This window comes from Callithrix jacchus, chromosome 11 (genome assembly GCF_049354715.1).
Source record: "Callithrix jacchus isolate 240 chromosome 11, calJac240_pri, whole genome shotgun sequence".
Classification (NCBI taxonomy): Eukaryota; Metazoa; Chordata; class Mammalia; order Primates; family Cebidae; genus Callithrix; species Callithrix jacchus.
Window position 1 is genome coordinate 55,614,459 of NC_133512.1, and position 18,434 is coordinate 55,632,892.

The 18,434-nt window shown below is 36.1% G+C and overlaps 1 protein-coding gene across 5 annotated transcripts in view; it reads left to right on the top strand.

The window, feature by feature from the left end:
• The first annotated feature begins 303 nt into the window (after positions 1–303).
• The window catches only part of BET1 (Bet1 golgi vesicular membrane trafficking protein), a 36,807-nt gene continuing 18,676 nt past the window's right edge, over positions 304–18,434 (top strand). Inside the window, exons 1-5 of one of the 5 annotated variants that reach the window (XM_035253861.3) lie at positions 304–409; positions 5,377–5,501; positions 7,984–8,040; positions 9,922–9,955; positions 10,391–11,057. In XM_035253861.3, the coding sequence (XP_035109752.2) occupies positions 313–409; positions 5,377–5,501; positions 7,984–8,040; positions 9,922–9,955; positions 10,391–10,407 (330 nt within the window). In that variant the 5' untranslated portion in view covers positions 304–312 and the 3' untranslated portion in view covers positions 10,408–11,057. Of the gene's footprint in view, positions 517–5,376; positions 5,502–7,983; positions 8,041–9,921; positions 11,058–15,746; positions 15,760–18,434 lie in introns of those variants that run through there. The other 4 variants (XM_078342084.1, XM_017975358.4, XM_035253860.3 and 1 more) reach the window with 4 other exon arrangements.

The following is an 18,434-nucleotide window of genomic DNA, read 5'->3' on the forward strand; positions in this document are numbered from 1 at the left end:
TGGAGGTAAGAGAGAGTACAAGGCTCAATCAGGAAAGTTATCCCAATCAACCTCTTGTGGGCCCGGAGGAGGAGATCTGTTAAGTTAAACTTGGTGGTCAATAAACTGAAAGCAGCGACCCGGAGGGCCGCGAGACAAGCAGCGGGGATGTTGGATAAGAAACCCAGAGTTAGAGCCGCAGCCGAAGCCGCCCCCTTTTCCGGAGCCCCGTCCGCTCCTGGAACCGGGTTCACACCACGCCACCTGCGACACGTTCTGCGTCAGTGAACTACATTTCCCAGAATGCCATTCAGGCTTCTTCCCAGGGCTCCAATGAGCGCCCTAGTGACGCCATCAGTCGGCTCGGTGTTTAGAATCTACAGCTGTCGTGGCGCTTTGCTGGAAGAAGTTGGTGTTCCGCGGGGCCCTGGTACTGAAGACGCGGTTCGGGTCACCCCTAGCTCTTTCCTACCCACCTAACCCCCCGCGCCCGCCTTTTTCCTCTCTCCTCTGGCAGGATGAGGCGCGCAGGCCTGGGTAAGAAGAGGGCCGAGGTTCGAAGTTCGGGGCCCTAGAACCGGCCATGCTGGGCGCGGGAGCGCGGGGGCGCGGGAGCAAATCGGAGCTATCTTTTGTTCTTGGCATTTGGTCCAAAAAGCAGGATCTTTAGAGGGTATCTTTTGGGCCTTGTCGAGTGGAAACACACCATTTGTCCCAGATCCTAGGAGTTTCCTTAAGTTTGAGTCAGATTCAAGTTTGGATGGTAGGCTAGAGAAAGCATTGGACTGGGGTGGGTGTGTACAGGTGACATCTCAGTGGTCGAGTGTTTTAGTGTTATTGACTGAGCTTGGTTATGGACACTGGTGTGTTTTACAAAGCCCGACTTCGGTTTCTGTTTCTCTACTGGCCCTGGATCTTTGTTTCTTCAGAAGCGGAATTTGAAGAGTGGGTAGTTGCACGCAAAGCACACTGATAATGGTCGTTAATCTGGTAACAGTGAGTTACAAAGGTAAATGTACGTGTCATTACTGTTAAAGGTCCTGGAACTGTAACATCTGGGTGAAAGGCGATTTCTTATCTGAACCTTGTGCCATGATTAAGGCAGTAGAATGTAGTAAGGTTTGGTATCTTAACATTTGATCTTGACCTTGGGGTTTAGGAAGCTGGCTCACCAGCAAGAATAAGTTAGGCACAAGGAATTTTAATGGTCCTCTATAGTAACATACAGCTATTAGAGCAGCGTTTTCTGGTTCTGAAGCTTTCTCTTAGGACAGTATTTTTTTTTCTAATAAGACTGCTACATTAGAGTGCTGTATACTTCAGAAAATAAATGAAACATTTGCAAAAAGATAATGTTATCTATCTCAGTCATTATAAGATTTAAAAAAAAAAAATTCCAAAAAGTGTCAGATATTTAAAGTCAATGAAAGTTGCCAATAACTATAGACTTGTTATCGATTAATAAATTGTAGTATGAGAAAGTTTTTTTTAATGAAGTTTTTATGACTACTTGGATCATAGAAAGAATGTAGGGCCAGGTACATTGAAGAGAAAAAAAAATAATTTTCAGCAAGTTTAGTTTTATATACCTAAATGTTTTTCTTGTTCATCATCATTAATGATAAAAAAGGATTTATTGTGTGCCTGAGTAAGCTCTAGGTTTACAGTTGTTTGCTGCCCTCTTTGTGCTCCCCAAAGCTTCCAGTCTAGGTGTGGAGTAGGAATATGTGCAAAGATAACTTATAGTACAAAGTAGTTGCTATATATCCAAATACCAGATAAGTTCTGCATATAAGTGATGGTCTCAGAGGCTTCAGATATAGATCACTGTATACTTTGTGGAGAAGATCCTTGTGTATCTTGTGGAGACTTAGGAATTTGAAGTAGACCTTGAATAATGGAGAGTGGGGGAAGTGAGTTCCAAATGGGAACTCAAAAAAGTAAGGGATTATGACTAAGCCAGTTTGGTTGAAGTAGGGGATGAAGGATCACACTGTGGAGATCTTTGCATGTGAGGCTGAAGAGTGGATTTCATGGCCAAAGAGTTTGGATTTCATCAGTAGGCCTCTAGGCCCTTTGGAGTATTTTTCTGTTGTAGTATGCCATGTTAAATTGCAGGAAAATGACTTGAGAAATGGTTCTCAGCCCCGGGAAGTTTTAAACTTATTGTTACCTGGACCTCAGCTCAGCCAGTTAAATTAGAATCTCACTAATTTAGAGCCCACTACCCCATACTCCTTTTTTTTTTTAAAGCGCTCTCCTGTGATTGAGAGGAGAGGTGATTACTTAGGTAACTGCTATTGCTATAATTTATATTGATGTGAAGTGACAAAGGCTTTTTTTACACATTTTTTTCTTTTCTTTTCCCTCCCTCCCTCCCTCCCTCCCTCTCTTCCTCCCTCCCTCCCTTCCTTCTTTTCTATCTTTTTTTTCTTTTCTTTCTTCTTTTTGAGACAGAGTCTCCCTCTGTTGCCCAGGCTGGAGTGCAGTGTTGCAATCGCAGCTCACTGCAGTCTCCACCTCCCAGGTTCAAGCAATTCTCCTGCCTCAGCCTCTCAAGTACTTGGGATTACAGGTGTGCACGACCACACCTGATTAATTTTTGTATTTTTTAGTAGACGGGGTTTCGCCATGTTGGTCAGGCTGGTCTCGAACTCCTGACCTCAGGTGATCCACCCACATTGGCCTCCCAAAGTGCTGGGTTTACAGACATGAGCCACTGCGCCTGCACTTCTTTTCATGTTTTTAAGTATCAATGTATATTGATCTGAAATTTTAAATTTGGGATTGTAGTGAATCTGATAGATATTCATAGGCAGAAGCTGTCACATTCATATGTGTCTCTAAATGGTTCTGTTAGCTTACTGATAGAACCTATCCAAAAGAAGAATCATTTTTCTAAACTAACAAAGGCTGTGTATGATCTTCAGTACCCGCTAGCTTTTTTACACCTTTCATAGCAGTATACCGCCAGAAGAGAAGTGGCTCTGTTCAGAATAGCAATTCTAGCATTTTATTTGTTTTTGTTTTTTTGTCCATTGTATTTGGGGTGGCTCATAATTTGAGAGAACATCAACTCTTTAATAGGAGAAATGTGCATTAACATATTTTTGTACAATAAACAAGAATTTCACTTTGAATAAATAGAACAGCATGGAAGCACTCTAAAATTAAGATAGGCAAAAGCAACTAAACAAAGGAAAGGAAAAATAGCTATTAATTTAGAATGAATTTCTTGGTGACGTTGTCAAATGATTGAATTCAACCAGTCAGTACTTATTGGGTAAATGTTATGTTATATACTCAGAACCTCAGCCACACAAAATAAGAAGACATTATTCTTTCTTTAAGTATCTTGGCCCATATTAAACTAGAGTTTGCACAGAGTATTATTGATTAATAGAGGGAGAATGCAGTTTTAAATGGTGATTTTAATTGACTGAGGGGAAAAATATGCACACTCCTTGAGTTCTTTTATAATAACACATGTGGAGCATTTCATAGATAGTGTGTCAGCAGGAAAATTCAGATAGTACAACTCTCTTATGTTTGGAAAATACTTCTTCAATATTTTGTTGTGTTTTTTGTGGTGTTGGATATTGCCTAGGTATCTGCTGCATGTAAAGTACTTAGTAGGTACAGGGAGGATATAGGAGCATGAGATACTGTCTGCCCTCAGAGAAGCATATGATTCCATTTTTGACAAAGATATGCACATTCAAAGTTCAATAACAATGAAATCAGATTCTTTCCATTAATTAGTTCACATCATATGTTCATCAAATGTGCCTTACAGTGTGTATGTGTTTGTATGTTTATGGAGGAACATACAGTGATGAGTCAACCAAACTTAGTCTCTGCCCTTATAGTACTGTACAGAGCACAATATTAATGTTACATACAATTAGAGCTGTAAGAAATCAGTGAGAGTTTTGCTTCATAGGGAAAATGAAATTTGTATTGTGCCTTGAAAGAACTTCCTATTCACACCATGACTGTCCTTCAGTGATCAGTGCTGTTAATGTCCTGTCACTGCTGCTACATCTGCTCTTTGAGCTTATGGAGACCTGTGTTACCCAGACTGGTCTCAAATCCGGCCTCAGTTGATCCTGCCTGGCTCAGCTTCCCGAGTAGCTGGTTCTGCAACCTCTAGTTTTGATATCCCTTTCCCCACATTCTCAAGCCACTGCTGTACTTCAATATCTGTCCAATCTAATCCCTGTAATCCAAATCTTCAACCACTCTTTTGGCAAACAGTCTCAACCTCTTGGGGCTCTGTTTTTCTGCAATCCCAGTACTGTAAACTTGCAACTCTAGATTAGTCCAACTATCCAGCTTCTGCTGGACTAACTTAGGGCACATGTCTGTAGAAAAAAGATCACACACCTGGGAGGGTCGAAGCCTCTATAGTATATTGCCTCAAACAGTTTGTTTTATCTTTAGTAATCCTTTGCGGTCCCAGTCACTTTTCTCCATCATTTCTCTTACTGTATATTCTGAGTGATCACCCATTCTTCAGCAGATAGCCTGTTTTCTTCCTTTACTGAGAAAAATGATGGCAACACTTAGGTTAAAAAAAAAAGTGTAGTTAACTAACATCCTGAACTATCCTGTTTCCTTAGAATCAGCCAACATATTTATGTGTATTCACTGTCTAAGACTCACTCCATCTGTTGTTTGATAGCCTGATGACTATCAAGGACTGTATTAGGCAGGGTGATGGCCACTCTTGTCCCTTAGAGTTCCATATAGTAGCACCTAGAAAGAATGATGCATCTGATACATGGTCATTCTTCAAATATATGTTGAAGAATAAATGAATCTCCCTTTTGACTCTCAGCTAACATTCTGCATAAGTTATTCTGTCTCTTTCCTAGAGCTTCAGCTTGCCCCTTCCCCACTTTGGCTCTTCCCTGTCTAGCTGTCTGTTTAAAAGAAAGAGATGCTAGTAAAGGACCCTCACTGCTATAAGCTCCCCTCCTGCTGTATTAACCACTTTTTCCCTTCCTTTTTATAGCCACATGTCTTCAGTGGGTAAATGATATTACTTCTTTTAGAACTTTTATTAAAATACATGTTTCTATTGAGGAGGGAATGTATCCTGAATATCCTTGTGTATTAGGACCCATTTTTGTATCTTCTGGGCAATCAATAAGCAATCCTTGAATGTGTATCAAAATGAACTGAACTGAATATTCTTTGGTTAACGGAGGGTAATGAAAAGAATTGGTCTGATCTCTGTTTTGTTATTTATTTTTAAAATTCATGTGGAATATGGATATTAGAGACATATGTGGTCTGCAATGCCCTCCAGGGGTCTTTTTCAGTTCTTTCCTAACTATCAATGTTTCAAAAGTGGCTTCTCTACAACTGCCTTTGTGACTCTGATCCTTGCAGGTGAAGGAGTACCTCCTGGCAACTATGGAAACTATGGCTATGCTAATAGTGGGTACAGTGCCTGTGAAGAAGAAAATGAGAGACTCACTGAAAGTCTGAGAAGCAAAGTAACTGCTATAAAATCTGTAAGTATATAACAAATGTTATATGTGTTTTAAATCACATATTTCTATACATATGTATTATATAGTTATAAACTATATATTCTTATTGAACTTATCCTAAGGAATTCATTTACTTAGACACTAGTTTTGTGAGGTCAAAGTACATTCAAAATTTAGACTGCTTTGAGGAAGTTAGAAAATGTGGCACATCAAAAGACAGGTTTTTTTAATACTTGAAAAAAATCTTCAGCTGTGTTTTATATACTGTATGCTGTCTGCTATAATGTCTCAAACAGAGCTGTTTGTCTTCTACCCCCAGGTAGCTCTTCCACTTTTTTTATGCAGTCTTGTAAGCTATAAATCTTGATCTTTCTTATTTCGACCTTAGTACTTCATTTCAGTCACTGAGTCTTACAATGTCTTTTTAATGTTTCCATCTTTGCCTTTCTATTTCTAATATTATCCCCTGGTTTTCTTAGTTGAATTGGAAGAACCTCTTAACCTATTTCTTCCTGTTTTTTTGCACATTATCTGAGCTACATAATCATTGCCACAGTCCTCGTTTAGAATATTTTTAAAAACTGCATCCTGCACTCCCGGAAGTCTTCAGTGTCCTTCCACAGTTCATGCTTTGTAGCTGGATTAAATCAGATAGATCCTTCAAAAATTGATCTTAGCTTTTGATCTTGTTTCCCACACTTCCAGAATGTGTATGTGCTTTCTGCTAGACAAATTAAAGTATGCTTTGTGTCTTGTGTATGCTGTCACTTTCCCACCCCATATCACACTATCCCTTTGCCTTGGGTGTCCACTTCTTATATCAATTGAAGTGCTGCTTATCTAGATCACCCTCTCCTCATTGCACCCCCTCCCTCCAAACTTTTACCTGATTACCACATCCAAAAGTGACTTTTCTTCTTATGAACATAAAACCATTTGTGCCATTTCTGTAGCACTTATTCATAGTGATTTGCATTGGCATTATTTGTATGTAAAAGGAATTTATCAGAATGCAGGTTTTCTGTTGTGCTTACTTTATAGTCAGCGTAGTACCTAGCCTAATTCCTTATCGGTGGTATTAAGTAAATTTATATTGAACAAAGGAATTATACAAAGATGATTTTAATATATGTGATTGATACTGCATTATAATAAACATGGTGTTCACTTATAAAGCATTCAGTAGAAGCCCCTGTTGCTAAAACTTGATATTTCATTGTAGTCTTTGAAAAATAGAATTACATTCCATCTGGAGACTGTTAGATTTTGAGACAGGATTGTTTTCAAAATCATATGAAACTGAAAGAAGTTGATTTATGAACTAAGTAATATTGTATAATGTTAATTTTAAAAATGCAACACTTGGAAGGACTTAAGAATTAAATGCCTTTTAAAAACCCTCCAATGTAGATAATTTAGATTACTTGTTAGAAGAAAGTTGTGATGTCCTGGAAGTTTCTTCTCTTGGCATGAATGAGAGTGGTAGAAAGAAGTTGGGTAATGTGGGCAGTCTAGCTTTATAGTACTTATTATCTCTGAGTTGTTAAATCTGGGAAAAAAGCTCATGTTCCAATCTGTAGAATTCTAGAATGGTTTTATATAAATATTATCTCATATGCTTTCACACAGATGAAGAACAATATTTACAGTGGCTTACCAAGATTTTCAGTAAATTATTCTATTTATTCAAGTATCTTGGAAGTAAAGCCTTTGATGAATTTGTCCTATAAAGTATTGGATAGGTTTTGGTTTCAATAGCTGTTATAATTACCTATAGTATGGTTTTTTTATAGGCTATGGCTCTTTTCTGCAGAGCTTTAAGATGTAAATAACACTAATATGTATTTTTTTCAATTTATTATCCTATTTTCAAGCAAAGACCTTTAAAATCTAAGGAAATAGTCAATTTAGACATATTTAAAGTAATGCAACATTTCATTAGGAAAATATTGAATACTTTTGTCTAGATTTGAGTTGATTATATGGGTACTTGTAGATCTTTTAAAATGTAAGAAGATTGGGTACTAGGCTTAATTCTTAGAAAATGAAATAATCTGTACAACAAATCCATGTGACATGAGTTTACTTACATAACAAACCTTCACATGTACCTCCAAACCTAAAATAAAAGTTAAAAAAAATAAATATAAGGAGGAAATATACAGATAAATGCTTTTGTGGGAATATAATAAAGATACGAAAGCATGCCAAGTGTAAGAGAATCAGAGAAAAGTAGTATATACCAAATTAAAAGATGGACTTGAATATTAATACGAAATTATAATAAAGAGGAAAGAGAAAATGTCCATAATTGGGAGGAGTAGAAGTTCCAAATTTATTTTTTATTAATCTTGGTGGAAAAAGTGTCAGAAGAAGAGAGTTTATGTGTTTAGAAGACCGTTTCATTTCAGAAAATGTGTATGTTTAGAATGACATTATTTTTACTTTATAACACTTAAATACTTTTATGTGAGTAATTGTGTGTATACTTTCTTCTTTATAGCTTTCCATTGAAATAGGCCATGAAGTTAAAACCCAGAATAACTTATTAGCCGAAATGGTAAGTGGTTATAATTTTAACTTTAAGAAATTTGATCTAATATTCTCAAATAATAGAATTTCAACTTTTATTCATTTTGAAATAGATACAGAGATCCTAAGTCCTTGATTCCCATTCATTTGTATCTAATGTGTTTGGAATAACTATAAGGTTTACTTTTGCCATACTGTTTCATTTTTCATCTTGTCTCACACATGTAAGTGGGAGGAATAAGTAGAAGCCAATATATCTTTAATTAGATTTAATTTAATTTAATTAGGAAGATTGTTAAAGACTCAAGACAGATGACTATTTTGAGTAGTCTTAGAAATCTCAATAGTAGAGACTACTAGTAATTTATTAACCAAGCAATCAAAAAGCACTTTATATTCAACCAGCCAAATGTTGTTCACTTAATGGAAACGTATACTCTTTTGCTCGGTTTCCTAAGGATCACTTCTGAAAAAAGTGCTTATAGATTTGAACAGCCTGGAGCCTTTTATCTTTAACAACATACACCTTTTCTTGTTAGCGTCTCCTTCCATTTGTTGACATTTATCTTGAATGTCAAGCTTCTCTGAACCTTCTCTGGTTCCATGTGCTTTTAAAATTGTACTATTCAAAAATGAATTTGGCATCAAAAGCAATATTCTTACTAAGCTGTGCACTATAATCTGCTGGGGACCTCTTTAAAAATATACATGCCTGATTCTGTCTTTAAATATACTGATTTAGAATTTTGTGGGGAGGTATCTAGACATAAATATTTTGAAAAAAAGCATCTCAGGTGATTCTGATGCATAGTCATGGTAAAGAACCATAGATCTAAAGTGTATAAGCCACACAGACACTGAACTATACAAAGGATATTATTATGTCCGGGCATTTACACCTCAGGATATTAAAATTTCTATGAAATTATGTGTAATATTTCTAGTCCATACCTAGCCCTCTCTCATTGTTAGGATTTTCTAGCTGTGTTTTAATATGGTAGTTTTTTTCCCCAACCATATTTATAGTCCTTATCACATTTTACTACCTCTATATGTTATTTTCTTAACTTTTAATAGACTCCACTTTACTTCAAAGTCAGCTGTCTAAACAAAGGGATATTAAAAGTAAAGGTTCAAGGTTGGGTGCGGTGGCTTACGCCTATAATCCCAGCACTTTGGGAGGACAAGGTGGGTGGATCACCTGTGGTCAGTAGTTCAAGACCAGCCTGGCCAACATGGTGAAACCCCATCTCTACTGAAAATACAAAAATATTAGCCAGGCATGGTGGCATGTGCCTATAGTCCCAGCTACTCAGGAGGCTGAGGCAGGAGAATTGCTTGAACTTGGGAGGCAGAGGTTGCACTGAGCCAGGATCACGCTACCGCACTCTAGCCTGGGCAACAGAGCAAGACTCCATCTCAAAAAAAAAAAAAAGTAAAGGTACATTTAACTGCTAACCATATTACATTTTGAATGAATTCCTCTACTTGGGTAGAAATCAACCATTTGACCATGGAGAGCAATGGCACAACAAAAGTGAGGAAAAAAATCTGTGTGATAATGCACAAAGTAATTACTTTTATTGTTATCGTTTCTTTATCCATATAATTGGAATAACATCTAAATAGTTTTGAGTTTTTTAATTACTCTGTGGGACTGAAAGAAGTGTTTTTGGATGATGAAAGAGCTTTTTAATCATTGAGAGAATTACTATATTTTGCATGGAGTAATCAGACTGACTACCCAAGGTAGTTGATAAAACTGTTGATAAAACAGGATCCTGAATTGATTAAACACAAAACTGTCATTATAAATGTACTATGATAACAGTTATTCAATTTCTTGAATGTGCATATGTAGACTATTAGAATCTAACTGTTATATTTTCTTTGCTTTTATCTCTGATAGGATTCACAATTTGATTCCACAACTGGATTTCTAGGTAAAACTATGGGCAAACTGAAGATTTTATCCAGAGGGAGCCAAACAAGGCTACTGTGTTATATGATGCTGTTTTCTTTATTTGTCTTTTTTGTCATTTATTGGATTATTAAACGGAGGTGATGCAAGTAATTGTGAATTTGGAATTTGTTCCAACTTAATGGCTTAGAGTACCACTTTGATAAAAATCAGCACCAAAACATTCCTAGTTTTCAAATACTATGGCATTTTCCATTGAAAATTGCTGAAGTTTGCTTATTTTATAAATCACATTAGTTAATACAGTGCTCTTTGAATACTGTTCCTCAATGACTCATTTTAGCCCCTATTTTCAGGGGTAGTGAGATGGTATGGCTCCACTACTTTCCAGTTTCTTTTTCTATTGTTTGCCAATGGTCGGATTAAATAGCATTATAATATTTTTTTATAAATGCAGGTTTATGCCCCACGTAAGGAAACTTAGTGGGAGAGTAACAGAATGCCTGGAGAGTCTACTCTGAGCTCTTGAAGTAGTCAACTAGTGTGTGGTAGAATGCTGATTGAATGTTCCTAACTGCATCAACTGTAATGATATACTCCATTCTCCTCCTTTACTCAATTAAAATTGTAGGCTGATCTCTTTTTACCTACAATCTTTCTAATAATTTTTTATGATAATGACCCCTCATTCCTTTCTGCCCCGAGACCTCATTCTTTAAATAAAGCTTGGTATTTTCGCATATTTGTGATAGGGCCTATTGTACATGTATATCAGTATAGTTATTGTTTCATATTAACTTTATAAATTCTTTTGACTTAGCTTATAATAGTTTTATGATTTTTTACTATGAGGCAGGACATTTGATTATCATTTGTGACAGAATAATGTGAAGTTATTACTAAACTGTAAATGGAAATAGTATGCAAGAAACTCAGGCGTTGAACTTGAAGATAAGAGTACCGTTGTTTTAATCCAGCGTATTTGTTTATGGAAAGAAAAACACAAAGGCAGTCTGTTGAGTAAAAAATATTAAAATATTGTTAAATACTCTGTATTACTGTTTTGGAATTTATCCATTTATAGGCTCCAGAAACAAATTTTTAAATAAAATATATTAGTCGACTGTGTTGCTTCTTTATTTAAGTGTCTTTTACATTCTTAATAGAATCTGAGAAGTGGGGCTGAAAACTCAGATTCCAGCCCAAATCAAGCAAAGTTAATATTTGTATTAATGGAACTTGCTTCAAACAAAGAAGCAAATCTTGACTGCTATTTCAAAAATCTCCTTCTTTATATTTTTGGTTATGAATGTATTTTCTTTGATTTTACTGAGTTTTAATTCTTTTTGTTCATCCCTAATAACCTGTCATTTTGGGTCATGTTTTTTTCTGGCTGCATTTGTCATTATTTGGGCCTCTGATAGGTTAAAACCACTGGAACTGAGTGTGGGTAAGTGACTTAAACAGATAAGCCTGAGGTGTGGGAGAGGCACTGGTTTGAGTTAGATCACCTAGGTTCACATCTTTGTTCCTTCACTTGCTCAGTGCTTTTGTCCTTGGTTTTTTCATTACATCATCTATTTCATAGGATAGTTATGAGAAGTAGATAAAGTGCCTGGCCTGTGATAGTCCCTCGATAAATGTTGGTTCTCAGTATCATTAACAAAATTCTCAGAAAAGGTAGTTATTTTAAGGACAAGAAAATAGGTTGTTTTCAGGCTTCGGGGTAATGAAATACCTCCAAGTACATATTTTCATAAGGCAATTGGAGAGTGACTCATTCATTCAAGAAATTTTTAACTACTTTGCCAAGTATGTGACGTCAGAGCTCAAGGGAGACTCAGAAATCGTTGTTAATCATTCAAGTTGTGAAAAATAGGAAGAACAGAGGCCAAAGAAAAAGACTTAAAGATGAAAACAGGAGAATCAACAATGGAAGTAGAGGATATCAGAGCCTTAGGACAACCAGTGATGGCAAGAGAAGGATGGATTTCAGGATTGTTTGGCTATTTTGTGAAAGTACTTTGTAAAATATTAAAAAACTTTAAATTTGGACAGCATCATCAAGCAGATAGAGATTTCAGGAAAAGGGGTTTGGGTGATATAAAAGTAATTCTCATCACTGCATGGTTCAACACTTCTTATGATTTTATTTCTAAGAACTACGTAAAGTAGGTCTCTACCTGGCATTTTGTCTTGTCCCTTCATGTCACTGTGTCTGCTGAGATTCCTGGCAGGCAGGGAACTCCTCTGGACACACTGGCATGTCCCTAACCAACCACAGAGATCCTTCTGCCAGCACCCTCTTTTTCCATTTAAAACAAATATCCAACGTTTTAAGCATCAGAATTCTGGAGCAGAGAACCCTAGCACTTGTCCCCATGAAAAGCTCTGGTTCTATAAAATAGTTTTCCTAATTTTTTAATGCTCCTAAATTTCAAGTTAGATATACTGAATTTATATCTTCGAGAGAATGTTGAAAAAGTGCTTGATAATTTGGGTTTATGCAGCCAGTAAATAATGTCATCAGTCCATACTGTTGAATAAACTGACTAAATATTTACTGAGAAGCAGACTAGCATCATGGCTAAGACCAAAGGCTATGAAGGTACATAGCCTCAGCATAAATCCTGGCTCCATCATTCACATTATGACTTTGGGCTGATGACCTCTCCATCTCAGTTACCCTATTTATAAAACAGGAGTAAGAATTGTATAAAGATATAAAAATACACTCAGGCTGGTATGGATGATTGAATTATTAACTTTAAAATAGTAACGTTTTACTTCTGTGGTGTAAAACCTCCCACCACACTTGACTCCAAGCACTATTGTGACAGCACTGGAACGCAAGAGTTGTGAAAATACATGCACAATTGGCTCTCATAAGTTGGTACAAGCTAAATTCAGCACACCCTGGTTATGTTTATGAACGTTCTTTGGAAGATTTAGAAGTTATTTGTTTCCCAAATGAGAATCTCTTAAATTTTAACAGAGAAACCTCAGGTGACATGAAATTAACTGGTGAATTTATTTGAGGATACTTTTCAAAGGCAATAGACACTTAGAAGATCATTTACTCCTTTTGCATATGTTAACTTTTTCTCAACTTGTATGGATAAATTTTTCCTACATTTATTGACCTTCCATCTTCTGGTAGTTGAAATTCTGTATAAAAATTATATATGAGGTTATTGTTACCCTGGCTTTCTCCATGCTTTTTCCTTCGGTTAAATGTTCAAGCAGGAGAGCGGGATCCTTCTGTTTCTTTCATACAGCTTTGCTCTCTTTGTATTTATACTGGCATCTATATTGTAGCCAAGTAGTTCACCCTGTCCTTTTAGAAGAATTTTCCACAAGCCTTCGAAGGACTATTGCTTAAACCGAAGAGATATGCAAAGTGCCAAGTTCAAGTCTTAATCTTTCCTTAATCTTCAAAATGAAGAGAAAGAAATAAACATAAAATGTTTTTGACCAAAAAAATCAAGCATATACTAGATGTGAGACTCAATTCCTTCAAGCTTAATCAATTACAACTTTTGTAGCTAAAGTATAATGGAAAATATAACCACATTATACATTATAAGTATTCTACAAAGTCTTTATGACACTTAGAAAAGAAAAACTGTTTAATGTTTTCTTTTGATTACTTAACTTTGCTAAATTCAACATGGGTTACAATTATACAATTACATAAAGAATTATTCCTACTATGCTTTCTCAAAGATCTATGATCTATGATTGGACTCCTTGACACCGTCTTGTGTGTGAACAAGACTGTGGTGTGATTGTGGTGTGATTCGCTTGACAGCCGACAGCTGAATCTAACTTTATTAGCATTTATGGCTTCTCTAATGCCTGTAATTAATTTAGAAATGAGCAAAAAAGATGAAACATAGCATAAAAATGTCTACATGCAACAGATATTAATATATCATGAAAACCCTTGTCAGGTCGTTAATTTACATTTTAAAATAATATTTATAAGCATTGCTTTCTCCTCAGGTTTATCTCATTAATTAATAAATAGTTCAACCAGCTGGTAATTTATTAAGCTTTTGTATTATTTAATAATCCATTTACTTTAAAGCACATAAGATAAACTTATTTTTAAGGAAACTGGAACATGAGTTTTATGTGAGGTAATTTGTATTTCAGAAAACTTACTGGAATAAAATGCTTTAATCTGATTATAGACACATTTAATGCATAGTGTCTTCAAAGGTCCTAACATTTGAATTTTACATTAATATATATTTAACTTATTTAAACATTATTTAATATCTGTATAAGGTAAGTTGGATTTTGTTCACACACAAGACAATTTCAAGGAGTCCAAATATGTTATGATGATGTCTATTAAAGATATCCATACTACATGATTAAAATTCCTTTCATAATTAATGGATTGTCTTCTAGGTTACTGCCTGAAAGACAAGCAAATTTCTGAATGGTATGTGCTAGTCAGCTCCTTAAACTCTTTGTGTGAATTTATTTCTCATGGCTAAATAATTTAAGTTTAATTTAAAACTATTTCTTAAATAGTTTTCAGATTCACACAGAGAGCTTTTAAAACCATATCACTGGTGATATAGGAAACATTCTTTTTACTGATTACACTGTTTTGTCTTCAAAATTGCCACAAACACCAAGAATATGATATATTTTTGACTCAAGCAAAAAACTAGAAAAGTTACACAAAGTTTGTTTGCATTCACAACCAGTCACAAGGCACCTGACAATGCCAGGCTCCCTACTGTGAAGTTTGTAACAGATGGGACAAGACAAATTGCAGTTTAGTTCACTTGCTCTTTTATACACAGTGTCTCTGAATCTACCTTTTGGGCATGGCTAGCAAACCACCCTAGGGCAGTTTTTCAGAATTCCCTCTCTAAACTTTAAAAAATTTAAATTTATTTTAAAAATAGAAACTACAAATCTGTTTTATAAAAAAACAGCATTCTAATATTTGAACTTAAGAGTGATTTTAATATACTTGCTTAAGTTCTTTCTACCATTGTGTATCTTAGAATTTATCACAAGGACGTTCTAATGGAATAAGGTTTAATATAAGTGAAATGTGTGTGGGCAAAAATGAAAAGAGAGGAAGGAGAAACAAACAGGAAAAAGTTAAATGTCAGCCATTTTTGTATTTAATATAGTCTTTGACCTAAATTATATTCAGCTTTTTTTTTTTGGAGGATGTAGGCCTTCTAAGGGAAGATGGGCAGTATAAAAATATTGTATGTTAAGTAATTTGCTTTTTAATTAAGTGTGTGAGTGTTGCTTTATTCAACATACAGTTTTACTCTTGTTTCTAGTATGGAATGATGTATGTTTTCAGGAAATGTAATTAATTACTGATTAAACAAGTCCTGCTGATACTAATCCATGCCAGCTAAACTCGAGATGGGTTATTTTTATGCAAGCATGCGTATTTACTCGTGACTATTACATTTTTGTTCTAGTACTTCCCTAGAGAGGTTGTACACACACATCCAACTTAAACTGTAACATCTGCTATGTAAAACATGTTTTTCTTCACCAGTGAAGAATTTTAAACTGTTGATGTCTTCAAAAGATATCTCTGTGGTGTTCGATGACATATGCACATAAACAGTTTTTAAATACTTTTAGAGATATGAATTCCTGATAATAAAGAACATGAAAATTATATGTAGAAAAGGAAATGTTCATTATCAAAAATAAAATATACGTGTTTAATTCATTCAGGAAAGACACATTTGGTGTGTACCAACATAAAGGACCTATGTTAAACACCCATGTTTACCATTAAGCACTTGGCACAGTAGTTGATCCCAACGAGTGTTTGCTGAATAAATTGATGTTTTCGTTTTTATCTTTTCTACTAAGGAACATATATTTTTAATCACCTCTCACTAAAATTCCAGTGCTGAGACCATAAAAGGCCCTTAATAAAAACGTATGGCTTGGCCGGGCGCGGTGGCTCAAGCCTGTAATCCCAGCACTTTGGAAGGCCGAGGCGGGTGGATCACGAGGTCAGCAGATCGAGACCATCTGGTCAACATGGTGAAACCCCGTCTCTACTAAAAATATTAAAAAAAATTAGCTGGGCATGGTGGCGTGTGCCTGTAATCCCAGCTACTCGGGAGGCTGAGGCAGGAGAATTGCCTGAACCCAGGAAGCGGAGGTTGCGGTGAGCCGAGATTGCGCCATTGCACTCTAGGCTAGGTAACAAGAGCGAAATTCCGTCTCAAAAAAACAAACAAACAAACAAAAAACGTATGGCTTGATTAATAACCTACCAAGTTTACTTACTAGCTGAGCTTCTTTGAGTAGAAGAGGTTACATTGTAGCCATTAGGTTAATTGGGGACCAAAAAATGGTGCCAAATTAAAATTATTCTTACGATTTTCCCTATTGTAAAGCTGAGGGAAGATGGGTTAAAAATGAATGCCACATCTACAGCGTCAAGTATGGATGCCACTTACTCAGGCACAAGTAGAAGAACAACTGAGGAAAGCTTTTTAATATTCTTCCTCCTCTTCCATCAAAATTCACATTTTGTAATCAAGTATGTTAGCTTTAAAATGCATTTAAAAACTTTTTTTCTCTAAATTCAGAATATAGCCTTGAAATGCACTTTAAAACTCTGTTTCTCTCCCTTTCCCACCAGACACTCCCTAGCACCATGCATGCTTATTTAATGATATGCTTGTTTAGAAGTTCCTGGGGCTATTCTTGAAGCAAACCAGACGTAGAGACCCAGCTGTAGAATTCTCCCATAGAAATTACCTCAGGGGGGATAGTCTACAGCCTGGCCACGGTTAAGATGATGCCAGCTTGGATTCTGTCCACGTGGATAATAATTCAAGATAGCTGTTGAAACAAGACACGCAGACCTGCACGTTGCACAACTGTAAGTTTCTCTTTTTAATCCCCCAGTCAGCCCAGAAATGTGAAATGATTTTGTAGAGGCATAAACTCGGCCATTTCCTCAACTGCTGGCATTTGATAATGAAACTGCTTTCCTTCCACTATACCTTACCTCTTGTGTATTCAGCTTCTCAAGCAGCAAGTGGCTGAACTTGCATTCGGTTACAATTTCAAGGCATAGAGGTTTATCAATATCTCTGACCCAAGCTGATCAGATGAGTCAGGCATTTCATTCCCGAAAGTCTCGATTTAAAAAAACACACACACATTGTTTTTCTATTTCTAAGTACAGTCATGCGTCACTTAACCACAGAAATACATTCTGAGAAATGCATTGTTAGGTGATTGATTTCATCCTTTTGAGAACATCAGAGAGTATGCATACACAAACCTACATGGTATGTTCTACTGTACACCTAGGCTATGAGGTGTACCCCATTGCTTCCAGGCTACAAACCTGTACAGTATGTACTATACTGAATAGTGTAGGCAATTGTAACACAGTGAGAAGTATTTGTGTATCTGAACACATCTAATCATAGAAAAGGTAATGCATTGCACTGTGATGTTACAATGCCTACATCACTAGATTATAGGAATTTTTGCAATGTTACAATGACTATAGCATCACTAGGGGATAGGAATTTTTCAGCTCCTATAATCTTATGGCACCACCATCATATATGTGGTTCATTGTTGACCTTAGTCAAGAAGTCTGCATTTCACTCAAAGCCTTGCAGCAAGATGTGTAATCCATTTAGCCTTCAATGTAAGTGGTGACATCTTACCAGGAAATTTTAGTGGCACATAAGAGTGTATTCAAGTGACTGGTGGGGCATACCCCCGGTACTGGCAATTAGGCCCACCTAGTTAGCTTAGCATCCACGGGCAGTCCACATTTTGCTGCCACTGATGATGCAGTCATCAGCTTTCTTCACATTTGTTATGCTGATATAAGGGAATCAGAAAGAAAAGTTTTATTTTTAAGTTTTCAGAACAGGCAATCCATTCTCATTTGTGAAAGGCAAGTGATAAATGCTAGCAACTTAGAAACTCAGCTCTTTAAGTCTACCATGGATTTTCAGAACTAAAACTTTCTAGTCTATTCACTGTATTATAGAATTTTGAATTGCAAATGAGACACTATTTAATTCAAACATATGATTTTATAAATTCAAGTTTCTGGCCTGCACATATTCACAGGTAAAATCGACAGACAATTGAGGACTAACTGAATCAAGAGGATGCACATAGGTAGAATAACAAAAATCGAACAGATTTGTTTTTCTGGTCTGGCTACCATTAACTCTCATTATTTCTAACCATTAACTTAAGCTGGGAAGATAACACAAATGGTAAGGAAAGAAGAATGGGGTGAGGGGAGCAGGAAAAATGGTAAAAACATTTAAATCTCAATATCACAGGAGGACCACTGTGGTCCACGGCTAACTTTACAGTCACTAACTCTAAGATGCCCTAGGTCCTTGGCTGTGTGTCTCTGCCTTGATCCCTTAATTGCTTATCATCTTGGAGGATATTGTTTGAATGATTGTGTCTTATTGTGGGACAATATTGAACCTGAA